Here is a 14,918-nt window from a genome sequence, read left to right as displayed (position 1 = left end):
AAAACAGTGTTTTAGGGCTGTTTTTGAGCACTCCTTTAAAGTGTTGTTTTCAAGACATTAAATATTCAATGCTTTTTGACACCATTCATTTTCCTGTAGATATTTATAATGTCAAATGTTGAACATTCTCAATCTGTCTCAAATGACGAACAATTGCCACTTGCAACACAAGAAGGAATCGATAGTTCTCAACCTATTGAACAGACTGTTGGAAGCACTAGTACTGAAGCACAAGGTACGAAAGGGAGGAAGGGAAAATCAGTTGTTTGAGAGTATTTTATAGATATTAAATCAAATTCAAAGGGGGTTGACGTATCATATGTTCAATGCATTTGTTGTGGGGTGAAAATCCTCAAACCAAAGTCAGGTACAACCTCGCAGCTCCTTAGGCATGTTAAAGAATGTGCTAAGATAAAAGCGAATAGTCAACAACAAGTTGACTTATCAAACAAGAGACAAAAGTTACTCAACTTTTTGCCTCCTGAAGTTCAGGGTGAATTAGAGATTCATATTTTCTATGATCCTAAAAATATATGAATGTAAATATCATATATAAAGGAATGTTATTAGTTGCTAGGGTTTTTAGCTGAGATGTAAATATCATGTACTTTTTAAAAAGAGTGGTATCTAGAACTCATATTGTCAAGTTCATGGCCACTTTTCTAAGAAAGTGTTTTAGACACCACCATCATTTGGGAAACACTAATTAGTAGCCTATAACGAATGTCATGAGTGATATTTGGAAGCTTTTATTCGTGAAAAAAATCACTTTGATGACATTACAAGCTATATTGCCTCTCCTTTTATGATAAAATGATGTTTTGCTAATAAAAAGTTGTGATTTTTTTTCATTTATTTATTAAGGGAAAAATAAATAGTTTTGAAAATATATAAAATATTAAGAAGATGGTATGTTTACAATGAAGTATCACACCTAGTCAAGATTATTTCTTTTTCCTTTGAAGGATTTTATTATATCCTTATACATATCATATATTAGAAAAGGGAGAAAGATTTATTATAGAGAGATGGAAGGCCTGGATTTTTTCCTTTGCGCAGCTTGGGAAGTCCCTTAATTTGTTCTGCTATGGCAATGGGAATGGATGGAAGGCCTCTACTTGTTAGATGGCAACCCCATACTCATACACATGGTAGGGTAATAAGAAAGCCTGAGATTAATGGTTGTTCAGTTTTTCTGTTTTTCAGTTTATGGTGATGCTGGCAGCCTGGATGGGATACTGGCAGTGGGAATGGATGGATTTTTTTTCATTCCTTTCAGTGGTTTTATGGTTCTTAATTTCTACTGCACAAATTCTTTTTTCTGTATACAATCATTTAGGATTTCATTCTCAATGGGTCTTGGATAATTAGAACAAATGAGACATTTGCTGGTATGTGGCTGTTTGGATGGGATTAGTTCTGCTATGGCAATGGGAATGGATGGAAGGCCTCTACTTGTTAGATGGCAACCCCATACTCATACACATATTAGGGTAATAAGAAAGCCTGAGATTAATGGCTGTTCAGTTTTTCAGTTTTTCAGTTTACGGTGACCTCTAGATTTCAGTCTTTGCTTTTCAGCTTTGCTTAATTAATGGTTGTTACATATAGAGAGAGAGAAACTAATTAAGATTAATGTTGTTCGTTCCTTTCAGATTTTTCATTCCTTTCAGTGCTATTGCTGAGATTAATGGCAATCTACTGAGATTCATTCCTTTCAGTGTTGTTACATTAAGATCAGATTTTTCATTCCTTTCAGTGCTATTGCTGAGATTAATGGCAACCTGCTGAGATTCATTCCTTTCATTCCTTTCAGTGCTGTTACATTAAGATCAGATTTTTCATTCCTTTCAGTGCTATTGCTGAGATTAATGGCAACCTGCTATTGCTTTTCAGCTTTGCTTCTTAATTTCAGTGTTTGCTTATATATTACTTTGGTTGAAGTTGTTTGGAGTTGAATATTGGAAATAACTTTGTTTTATAAGTTATTTCTTTGGAAAAGTGATATCAACCTGCTACACTTTGGTTTAAAAGTTGCGTATACATTACTTTGGAAATTATTTTGGTTGAAGTATAATTAGCAATAACAATGAAAAAGTGGTGGATGAGCAACTTACTTTATTTCATGGTATAAATTTTCCCTTGTTTAAAAGAATTAGAAGGCTATCAGTGGTTGAAGATTGCTATTGCTATTGCTATTGTTTTTCAGCTTTGCTATTGCTGAGATTAATGACAACCTGCTAAAGTTGAGATTAATGGCAACCTGCTATTGCTTTTCAGTTTTGCTTCTTAATTTCAGTCTTTGCTTATACATTACTTTGGTTGAAGTTGTTTGGAGTTGAATCTTGGAAATAACTTTGGATGCGAATATGAATGTCAGGATTGAGCAAGTTGTATTTCTATTAGCTAACATTTTCTTATATCATTTCATGAAATACTGAAATATTGGAGATCACATTTTCTTCAAAACAATTAGCCTCAAATTTATTATGTCTGCACATTGCTGTTTCATTTTTCTATATACAAATGGGTGGGAAAAGAAGTTATGCTTGTCATGCCCTCTGATTCTAAAGAAAGAAATGAATTTGAAGGAAGACTCGCAAGATTTCCTGAGATTATTGTTCAGGAAGTTGAGCTACCTTCCAACTGTGATTATTTCTCTGCTGCTAGTAAAGCTTTTGAATCTGAAATCAAGTGAAGAAATCAGACAAGAAGGAAGCTGGTTATGTAGCAACCACTGCTAAAGGCCTTTCACATATTGAGTCTGGTCCTGAGCTTCTCAAAGATGATACAAATAAAACAACAGGTCAATGTTATCAATCTTTTATTTTTTGGTTTTCATCCATCATTTAATTTGATGTGCTTCCCAAACAAGATATGACTATTCTGGAATGTTAAAAAAGGCTTAACCAGGTATTGGGTGTTTATGATGACAGACAAATGTGGCAACCAGAGTGAAAAAACTTCAGCTCCATGGTTTGACGAAAAATCTAATACAAGTTGTGCGAATGAACAAATTCATGCGTTGAAATGCCTTAGTGAGCTGCTTGATGATGATATAGAAAAACAGAGTGAGTATTGTCAATAGGTAGCTACACACTTTAAGTTCATCTCATATCAAATAGAGTAAACGTTACTGTTATTTTTTTCTCTTTTAGGAAGAGATGATATACCTAGACATGTTAAAGAAAGGGAAGCGCATTCAAAAAGTCAGAAAAAGCAGCAGCGTCAAATGGAAAGTAGGCTAGTTTCTTGTGAAGTAAATTGTACCACATTGCATGATACTCCCACCTTTTCAGAAGTTAAAACACAAGGAGGCAAAGTTTTTGAATTATTGGATGTAATGATGTAATGATTTTTTAGACATTGAATAATTTTATTGAAGTTCGTTATTTTTTTTTTTTTGTAGTTTGAGAAGTAATTATTATTTCTTATATATTTTATGAAGATGCATTTTAATTTTTAAAAGATAAATTGATGTAATTCAATTTTTTAAAAGATATGAGAATTAATATTTAAGTTGTTGTCTATTTAACAATTGCAAAAATATATACAATTTTGAAAATTTTCAAATATTTCGGACATTTCGAACATTTCGAACATTTCGAACATCTCGACATTTCGAATTCGAACGATTCGAACAATTCGAACAATTCCGAACAATTCAAACCGAACACGAACTGACCATTCACGAACAATTTCGAACACGAGCATATTTCAAACAAACTATATTTCAAACAAACCGAACACGAACACGACCACTGTTCGTTCGTGTTCGGTTCGTTTACACCCCTAGTCTTGCTGTCGTTTCAACCACCAGAAACACCTCCTTACCACCGAACTACAGTTCCAGCCACCCTAAACTGCCTCCCCTTAGCCTAGCTGTTGTTCCCACCTTCCAGAACAAGCCATCCAACCTGCTACTACCTTACAGAACCTGCATTCCATCCAGCAGCTGCCCCAACAGCAAATTGCTGCTGTTTTGATCTATCTGCCTGCTGCCCAGCCGCTCTGCACTTGCTACCGCTCCCAAACTACAACCCCAAAACCCCCTTGTTGTTACTACTGCCACCCACCAACGCACATACCATCATTCCAGCCTCTTACTGCCCTTCAAAACCCCATAACCGACCAACAACACTCCTAGATCGACCCCCTCTTGTAAGTTTGTGTGGTGGTGGTGTTTTTTCCTATTTCCATTTGTGTGGTTGTAATTTCTTATTTAAATTCAGCAATAATATTTGATTTTTGTATTCTTGTTTGGTTAGCTCCAGAACCACTATGTATGTAAATGCACATCAAAATAATAACACTGATTCAACAGAATAAAGGGTATGCTGCATCTAGACATGGGGCTGCATCAAGACATCGGACTCACCGCCTTTTTAATTTTATCAGTTATATCAACAGCTTTTAAAGCTGCAAGCCGCAAACAATGAGTGATAACGTTAGCTGAGACACCATCTCCTCCAGCTTTTTGCACGGCACAAACATCACCATTTGAGTTTAATGTAGCAGTCATCCGACCCCCCATGATAGCCTCTTCCTTATAAGTTGGATCAATAACCTGCAGAGCACAACACGAAAGAAATTGCAGCAGGATAAAACAAAAGAAAAAATATGAACAAACAGAAATAAGATGGTTAGGAGCCGTTTGGGATCACTTCTATATTTTAATTTTATTTTTTATTTTTTATTTATTTTGTTTATGTTTTGATTTAAATTAAAACATATTTGTTTATATAGCTATTTTTTTAAAAATTTAAAATTTCTTTTAGGTATTTTAAGTATTTTTAAAAACCAATATTTTTTTAAAAAATAAAAAATTAAATATTTTTAAAGAAGGTTCAAAAGATCTTCTAGTTGTTTTGACTGTTTGTATAAACAAGTAATTTTATTTTAAAAATAAAAAATAAAAACATATAAAAAATAATATCACGGAAGCATGTTTTTAAAAATAAAAGAAAAAATAAAAATAAAAATAAAAAATAAAAGTGATACCAAACGAGCCCTTAGCAATTAAGAATTGAAACAATGCATTTAGGTAATCATACCATAGCATCACCTTCATTGAAGAAAGCAAACGTTACTGCAACAGGAATATGATGTATTATCAAAGGCAGTGGTTCCCTAACCTGGAAAGATCATGAAAATAAATAAGTAAATAAAATGTTCGTTGAAATTTAATAAACCTAAAATAACATGCACAACTTAAGAAAAATATAAATTTCCACAAAAACAATTATTTTGATCAATTCAAAAAAATCACATTTTAAAGATTGCATAGATCCAATGGAATAGGTAATTCGTGAACTAGAAATTCAATTATACTGGTGGGTAGTAACCTCAGGATCATGAATGACAACTTCCTGATCATTTTCGCCTCCCAACGTACATTCAGGCTTTCGATAGGTCAAGAGAGCAGCCAGGGCAGCAATATTGGCAGTGTCAATGAGGTTCCTGTTAGTCAACCAATGAAGATGAAATATATGATAGCTACAAACAATGTTCATAAAGGCAAGGCGGCAAGGAAATGAGCTGTGGCAAAATACAAGGAGTGGCACACATCTTAACCATGCAACAATTTCTAAAAATGCATAATTAATGAGGCATTTTTGCATAACATATGATACTGGCATCTGAAATCTATTGAATCCAAATTCATGGCCTATACAATCCAATACTCAAGATGCAAAACGCACAGTATTTAAGAACTAAAACTTATGATCTGCATAAATCTTAATATTTTTTCTCATTTTGACTCTATAATAAGAATAAAACACTTCATATCATTTCTGTCCAAGTCAAAATAAGCATGACAATTAACATAAAACAATAATAGAGCACACATTATAAAATTATTAATCACACAGGAAGTGTAGATGGTCAAGGAATTGTACACGAGTTAAATTCAGAAAAAAAAATCTTAGCCAAAAGAAAACGTTAAAACTGACAAGATAGGTACTTGGCCAACTTTAAAATGAAAAGGAAAGATTAGAATAAGTAGGTCATAAAAAATAGAAATGATCGTATGAAAAAGATAGGCATATGGCTACCAATAAAAAATAAGAGAGAAGTATAACATAATTAATTCATAAAAATATAAAACCTAATCATATGAAGAAGATTGAAAAAAAGTGACTTGCAATGACTGAAGTTCAACGCCATTTTAACATAAATAAAAACTAGTAACCACAATACCAAAACAATGAAAAGTGCACACGCCTTAATAAGTACATAATATGAGTGCAAAATTAAGTACGAAAAGAAATACCCTCCATTGTCAAGAATGTGAAGGTCTACACGTAATGCCCACACCCACTTCCCAGCAACAATGCATAAGGATTCCATATCCACGGCCCTGCTTTCCCTGCAGCGCACCTTTAATTGGTTAGAAAATGAGCTGTAATCAGCATAAACTGTTACAAAAAAGGCACAGAACGAAAAAATATAGGGAAATTTACAGACATTCCACATAATTTTTATGTATTTACATATCTAACAACAAAAGCTTGATATTTACCCTCATAACACCGTTGTGTCAAAAAGCTATGATTGAAGAGGTTTATTTCACTTTTAAAAAGATGGTGATTGTAGTATTTTTGATGTGATATTAAATACTTAAGTGGCAAACTTGTAAATATAAGAGTTTAGGCGTTAGACTTGTTAAACTACATGAGAATTGTATGGTTTTATGTAACCAAAAATATATTTTTGCTAAGTACAAGGACATAAATTACCTCAGACCACGATCTATTAATCGCCCAAGTTCAACTGCAAACTCCCCAGGCCGCCCCGGCTCAAAAGCAGGATCAGCCATTGGTGAAAATTCAGTAAATATTGCAAGTGTCCCTTCATTGGGTCGATCACTATAAGGTTGGACAACTTGACCACTGACAAAACCAATAACATGTGTCTCACCTAGTTGAACCTCCGACGAACCATCTTCCCTGCAAATTAAAAGAACTCTATTTAGAAAATATTTGACCTCATATTCCTAAAACAATTAAGGAAACTTTATATACATACCCCTCAATTCTTATGTATTTACATATCTAACACCTAAACTTCAATTTTTAGATACACGACACTACCTTGCGCATGTGAGGTAGATTACTTTTTAAAAGTTAAAATGATAGTATTTTTTTTATGTGATATGAAAGACTTGGGTGACATAAATGTAAAGTAAGAGTTTAGGTGTTAGATAAGTGAATACATAAGAAATGTGTGGTATGTATGTAAATACCTCAACATATAAATAAAAGAGCGGTCAGTGCTAAAAATTTCTATCAACATTTTTTAGCATATTTCCATTCATTTATGCAAATTTAGTCATTCAAACTATGGTATATAAATATCAAGCGGGCTCACCAGCCAGCTCGATCTCAACTCGTAAAGGAGCTCAAATGAGGCAAGCTTATCAAGCTAGAAGATCGAGCTTTTGTTAAGATTATTGCTTATATATTATATGAGTTTTATTTTGAGCATAACAAAGCTCAACCCTTTTGCTTGCAAGAAATTGATTAAATCCCACATAATAATAAATCGAATTCCCCATCCGAAGTCCAATTCCATATGCTTTCTACAACGAGTCTCAGGAACTCCTTTTTTTCTTCAAACATCACAAGCCTCACAAACTCCTTTTCAGCTTCAAATTTTAATGGTACCATCCTTCCTTTCTCCACAAGTACTCATCACGACTTTCTTGGTATCTCATCATTGATGCCTTTTCCGAGCTAGTTCCCATCGCAACTTTGATGTTAAACAAGAAGGCCACAAAATAAATGTGATGTTTCACAATACAAATTTGATGTTTAGTGGTGGAAACCTGATTTATCTATCTAACAAGTTTTGAAGATACCATAAAGTTGGAGCTATCATAATGCAAGGAGTTCATCATCAATATGGAAGTATAGAAAAAGTAATCACAGCAATCTATGAAAATTTTCCCATTTTAAAATTTATTATGCCAGTATTATCATTATAGAAAGAGTTCATTATCATCAGGATTATCATTTAGATTTCAGAAGAAGCCAACTTCAATTTTTATTCAAATATAGAAAGGTTTTTCTTTTAAAATTGTACCATCATTACATTCAATTAGAGTAATAAAGAAAGATATGATCATTAAAAAAATTAGGGTCTATTTCTAATAAAAGGTTGAGAACATGTTCTCCCCAACAACAATCCCACCCCACCCCCTCCCCACCATCAATTATGTAATCAAATGGTGAAGATTTAAACTTTTGGTAATTATATGCATAGAGCTCAAACTTTTTTATTTACAAAAGTCCCAATTCATTTTTTTGAACTACCGAACAGATGCATTTAATATTGCCACGATCAAAAAGAATTCGATAAAATTGAAAAATATGGGTTGGGTTTTATCGTGAATTTTCATATTTGAATGAAAATTTTAAAAATGGATGAATGAGGGTGCTAGATTTTTAAATAGCCATGTTTCAAGTGCTAGGTATGTAAATGTCTCATAAATATTTTTTCTTTTCAAAATATGCAATAATGAGTATTTTAATGCTTATAAATATGATGTGAGTTGTATTAGAAAATCACAATAGGATGAAATAATATGATTTTGCTTTTATGTAATAAAATGTGAAGCTTCGTGGCTTTCTCCTAGTAAGATTCATTGGTGAGTTCTCTAGAAATATTATATGTATCTTGTTTTAATAATAATATTTTCATTGAATGATAATATATAACCCAAATTTATATCATTTTTATTTTGTCATGGGTAACCCACGCTAACATTCGCTTGAGATGCATATGTCCGTAGAGAATGAAGACACGGCAACAGAACTGGGCCAGACTAGTATGTATCCTGGCCAATCCAAGAATTTAGCCCGATAGGGCAAGCTAGCCCCCCTTAAGGCCTATTCACCATATTTAGAGGTGAATTACAGTTGTTTCGCTTCTTTAAAATAAATACTTTGCTTTGAAATATATTAATGCTTTGATTTAATTTTTATACTATCGATGATTGCTTTCTCTAATTTTAACCCCTTTAGAGTATTGTATAATCTTATCCCTCAAGTGATGTGAATGTCACTTGATCAAGAATAAATGGTGGATCACCCTTGACAATCGTACATTCCCCATTCTAGTTATTGACTCGCTTTTTTCTCGCTATTTTGCCCCCAAAACAGCAATCGCCACCATATTATCTCTCTCCAATTGATTTTGTTCCTAATATTATTTCCATTTTTCTAAAATTTTATCACAATATTAATCCTTAATCAATTCTTATACATCATATAAAAATCTTAGATTGATGTCATTGGTGCCATAATCATAAAAACCATAAATCTTTAAAGATCCAATAATCTCATTTACAAACCTCAAATCCACATAGTTTAATCCCTTTGCCTACACAAATACCCACCATCAACCCATAAACTTGGCCCTCTCACCTTCGGCCAACTTCAAGAATCACCCTCCTCACCTCAGCACAAACCCTAGTTGGGGCCAAATAATCATGCCGCCAAGAAGCATCCTCAAATAAGTGTTCAGGAGCTCACCATAGAGAACATACAATGAGAAATATCTCAATCACATCATATGTTCGCCGATTTTGAAAGAAAATAACATATTGAAGTCACTAATAGTCACAATGGTGACCAACCAAATAGAGAAGATACAAAAAAACCTTCCATCAAAAACATTAAGTAACTTCGTCAATTTGGCATTGAGTATACAAGAAGGGAGGATGACCAGAGTGAACGTTGATTTATCAAATTATGATAGTCAAATAAATTTTGATAGTCATATAGACCCAAATGAATTCATTGAAAACGTGAAAACCATAAAGCAAAGATATTCCATCAAACAAATGAAGTTAGATACTCTTAAATTAAAAAAGAAGTGTTTATCTGTGGTGGGAGCACATACACCAACATAAAGGAAAAAGAAAAATCATAAAATAGTCCAAAATTAAAAGACAAATCAAAATTATCTTTAAGCGGGCTATCAGCATGATGTTTCTTGAGATTTAACCATCTACTACAAAAAAAAAAATTATTAGTGGAGCATACCACAATAGTGTAGCTTGTGTTGAAAGATGAGTTAGTAGAGTCAAAAGAGAACACTGGCACAATGTCTTGGAGATCTGAGGCCTTTCATTAGCAATGTGGTACAATTCTAGCCCACCTAGACCATATTTGATGTAAAAATCTTACTCTTGAAGAAGGATAAGCAACAAGCAACATCAGGTCCACTCCAACCTTTAAAAGAGAATCAAACATGAAGTGATCAAGCAGCAGAAGCACTTCTCCTAAAGGGCCCAAGCCGGCCCCTCGTGAGAAATCAACATAGGAAGGTGAAAAGAGTGATTGGGGCAATACTCCTAAAATGTTCCCATGTATAAATTACTTCAAATTCATAGCTTCAAACACATTGACTCCAATTGTCCAAATAGGGTGATTTTCTCAACTGAGCATGCAGCCATTAAAAAAGCTGATAGTGAGTGGAAATTCAAGAGAGAATGAAATGAGGATGAATATCAACTCCATGCTAATGATATGGGAAAGCTTGTAGTTCAAAAAATTCTACAAACCAAACCTAAAGAGCAATAGTGGCATCAACATAAAATATTTCATAATCATTGCATTGTGAATGAAAATGCGTGCAACCTCATTAATGATAGAGGAATTTGTAAGAATGTGGTGTCTATAATGGTGAAAAAATCGAGACTCATTCTTCAAAAAGAATTCCAACATCCAACATACTCTCTAACTTAGTTGAAGAAAATGAATAAAATTAGTGTTGAGATAATGGTACCAACTGAATTTTTATAATGGAGACAAGCCAAAAAAACATGTATGGTGTGACATAATGCCTATGAATATTTGTCACTTTTTATTGGGTCGACTAAGACAGTATGATAGGGTGCACTTCATGATGGCTACAAGAACGTCTACTCATTCGTCAAAGATTAGAAGCTGAATCAAATAGAATTGTAAGACAGATAGAAGAATCTTGTGCACAGTAAGCAAAACAAACCTTTTAAGGTAAGGATTTATTTATTTATTATATGTCTTGTTTTTATTTATATGTCATTAGAAAGATTTTAACTTTTCATGAGTAGAATTAGTGAAAATTTTGATTCAAAAGTTATTTGAATAAATTAGCAGCATTGAAGTCCTTCATTTTAGGAATGTGATTCATACATACACACAGACACACACACACAGATATATATATATATATATATATATATATATATAAAGCCCAGGGGCTAATATATTAAAGTGAAAAAGATACAGAAATATTGTATGAGAAGGCCTAAAAGAAATTTCAACTCCGACAATACAACAAACACAAATCTCAAATAAAGCAAAGATACAAAAAGATAAAAAAATCAAATAACCACTAAAGGGCGCAAAAGTACTAGGGACGTCTTATTTTAGTCCTCCCTCTACCTCTAGTTCTTGAAATTGAGTCGGCTAACAAATTGGTAAGGTGAGTATCATTGCCCGAAGTAACCAAAATATCATTCATCAGATTCCTAAGCTCAAGTAGGTCTTCATTCTTCTTCTTCCTCCTGAATGTGTAGACTTGTCATTCCTCATCCGATGATTGACTCATTTGATCAATAGATTGTTCCAAAGTTGGTCGGACAGGTGTAGATTGTTGCACATCATGATCCCTATGAGCCTGAGTACATTTACAGCTTGCTCGACCTGATAAGGCGGTAGTGAAGCAGCAGAAGTATTGTCACCTGTAATATAAGTGATAGGTTCTAGGGCAAGTGGAGTCTGAAGAATATCTCTCTCACCCACGATAGAAGGTTCCAAAGACGGGTGAATGGTTGTCATATTGTCTGCGAGAATAGTGACGTATTCGAGGGTATCCTTTAGATGATCAATAGTGTCAATAACTTGAAGTTGATCAGGAGAAGATGAAATCACTGCCTCTGGCGGAGCACTGTTTTTTTTGTTTGAGGTGTGGGTGTAGCTAGTAGCATTGAGAACTAGAGTGGTCGAACATACGACAATTCGAACAATACGAAAGAAAAGACTTAATCACTATCTTTTGTCAATAACCATGATGTTGTGTGCCCAACCAAATTTTCTGAGAAGCAGATGAAGTGGTGTCTCTTTCAACAAGTACTCTGGCTTCTCATGATGTTGTGTGCCCAAACAAATTTTCTGAGAAGCAGATGAAGTGGTATCTCTTTCAACAAGTACTCTGGCTTCAGATGGAAGAGAAAAATTAAAAGTAGGAATGTCTATTTTGAGTGGCTTACCATAAGCTGAGGCAATAGCGTACAAAACTTTTTGAGTAAAATAATGAAATTTCAGACTAGGGAGGCAAAACCAAACTGGAATGATTGGAGGTTCAGTCTGGGGGTCAAAATCCACAAAACATTTCAAAATCTTAATTCTTTTGTTATCAATCCAGATTGCCCTTCTAGCAAACAAGCGCGTGTAATCCTCTTCATTATTAATTTGTATGAGAATATATCTTCCATCTAACAGTCCAATTTTTCACTCCCCAATCAGGTGCATAAGCTCAAAATCCTTAGGAATCAGTTCCATTTTGAGATGGTCAAACAGAAACTTCCCGACTAAATTCAGTCGAAAGAAGGAAGCAAGTTTAATACATTCAGCTTCTGTAAAAAAGATGACACGATTCTCATTCTTCCTACCAGGTTTCTTGATATCCTTCTCCCACTCAACCGAAGGAGGGAAAAAGCACAATTTAAATATATCTGAGGCGTGGATACCCACAAAGGCAGCAGCATACGATTTGTCTGAAGTCATCGCCAATAGATGGAGGTGCGGCATTAAGAACATTGAAAAAAGCAAAGCAGAGAGCAAAGTCGAAAGCCAAAAAATAGGGAGCAGGAGCGAAAAACCCCTTTGAAGAAGCCCTATGAATTCAGTTCGAGCAGAAAGGATGCAGAAATGGGTCTGTCGTGGCGCAGCTGTCGAGCTGGATCAACTCCCTTCAGCGCAACGAACATACGACGCAGCCTAACGACAGAAGCGTGTGACGCGAGAACCCCTGCGAATTCAGCTCAAGCAGAAACGACGCGAGTTGTCGAGCTGGGTTAGTTTTGATGCCCTTCAGCCTACAACGAAGCACCGCAAAAGACAAGCCAGACGACGCAGCCCAGCAAAATTGCTACGAAATAAGACGAAGCAAACTCTTCAACTAGACGAAGCCGACGACGAAGGTGAAGTAAAGAAAATCATAGTAGGACACGAGAAATATCGTAGCAGACGGTAAAGTTCGTCATGGGGGAAACCTTAGCAAAGCGGAGTTTTACCGTCTGCTAGGGTTTCCCCCCATGACGAAGCAAACTCTGCTTGTCGTTTTCATAAATGAACATACGACGCTCCTTCATTTTAAGAAACAGAGGTACTTCTTTTGTAAAATTAAGGATTTGAGTGGTGTAGATGTAAGGTTTAAGTTTTGGGCAAGCAGAAAATATAAGAATTATGTGGTATGCATATAAGAATTGACTCCAATGTGTTAGATATGCGAATACATGGCAATTGAGTGGTACGTATGTAATAAAAAAGTAAACTTCAGGCGTTAGATATGTAAATACATATAAATTGGGTGGTGTGTCTATATATATATATATATATATAAAACGGGGATGTCCACGGCCGCTCTGCTAGGGTTTGGCACCGCGGGCGATTTTGTGGCGACGCGAAAATGTTAGCGGCTAAACGACGGCAACCCCTGGTGAGATCTTTCTGGGTTTTCGTTTTAGGCTTTCCCCTCGCTCTTGGTTTTCATCCCTCGTCTTCTTCTTCTCGTTACGGTCATGGATAAGACTTACGCTGGGGTCACTGTGGGGATTTCTTCTTCTGGATTTCCTCCAAAGTTTGTCTTACCTTCTTCTTTTCATGATTCGCTTGTTATTGGGGGTGATTTTAGCTTCATTAAACCTCAAGGTCATAAGGGGGGTAAAAACGCGTTTTTTCTCTCCGATTCTGAGAACTCGATCCTCGCCTCTGCTTGTCGTTTTCATTTGGTTGGTAAATTCATCTATGGTCTGCCGAAATATGATTTTCTGTTGAAGAATTTTGAGTTGTTGAAATTATCGGGAGGATGGAAGATCGAGGCCTTGGATAGCCGACATATTTTGATACAATTTTCTAATGAAGATGATTATGCAAAGCTTTTCGCCCGTAGAACTGTCAATTATGGTGATGTTTGGATGAAGGTCCTTAAATTGAAACTGACTTTGACCCCAAAACCGAGCTCCCTGTTATCCCTGTCTGGCTTAAACTACCTGGTCTGAAAGTGCATTTGTTCAATCATGAAATTTTATTCTCGTTTATTCTCATGTACGGGAAACCTCTAATGCTTGATGCTCATACCTTCAATCTCACAAGACCCTCGGTTGCTAGAATATTAATTGTTGCTAGAATATTAATTGAGAAGGGATGTCACGGATGTCACGGTGGAGGATATTTGGATAGGCTCTACTCATACGAGTTACTGGCAGTCGGTTTTGCTTTAAAAACATCCAAATTACTGTAGGCATTGTAGCATGTTTAGTCATGACTCTGAGCATTGTTTCCATTTACATCCTGAATTAAGGAAATTCCCTACCAATCGACCGCCCTCTAGAGAGCAGAAATCTGCTCTCCCTACATTCTCACAACCATCTATGCAAACTGTTGTTGTTGTGGTGGTTTCGGTTGACCCTCTTGCTGAGAATGTTACGGCGGTTTGAGATTCAAATGATTTGTCTGTTCCTTCTTTAGAAATTAACAGAATACCTACTCCTGGTATGGGGGATGCTGAGGTGGCTCAAGAGCCTTTACCCGTGGATGTTACAGTTACTGACTTGGTTGAACCCCCTGTCTTCACTGACCTTCAAACCGAACCCTCCACTCACATACCTGTAGTCGCCGAACCCGCCCAACCTTCCTCTTCCG

General features: G+C 35.2%; 1 protein-coding gene across 1 annotated transcript in view; it reads right to left on the bottom strand.

Moving 5' to 3' along the window:
• Positions 1-14,918, bottom strand: part of LOC110028573 (exosome complex component RRP45A-like) — a 49,889-nt gene that overhangs the window by 14,053 nt on the left and 20,918 nt on the right. The window contains 5 exon segments of the mRNA XM_020730476.1: positions 4,379-4,567; positions 5,055-5,135; positions 5,346-5,460; positions 6,275-6,370; positions 6,741-6,950. Of these exon segments, the coding sequence (XP_020586135.1) occupies positions 4,379-4,567; positions 5,055-5,135; positions 5,346-5,460; positions 6,275-6,370; positions 6,741-6,950 (691 nt within the window).

This window comes from Phalaenopsis equestris, unplaced genomic scaffold (assembly GCF_001263595.1).
Source record: "Phalaenopsis equestris unplaced genomic scaffold, ASM126359v1 Scaffold000515, whole genome shotgun sequence".
NCBI classification, from domain to species: Eukaryota; Viridiplantae; Streptophyta; class Magnoliopsida; order Asparagales; family Orchidaceae; genus Phalaenopsis; species Phalaenopsis equestris.
This window is presented reverse-complemented; position numbering and strand designations above follow the sequence as displayed.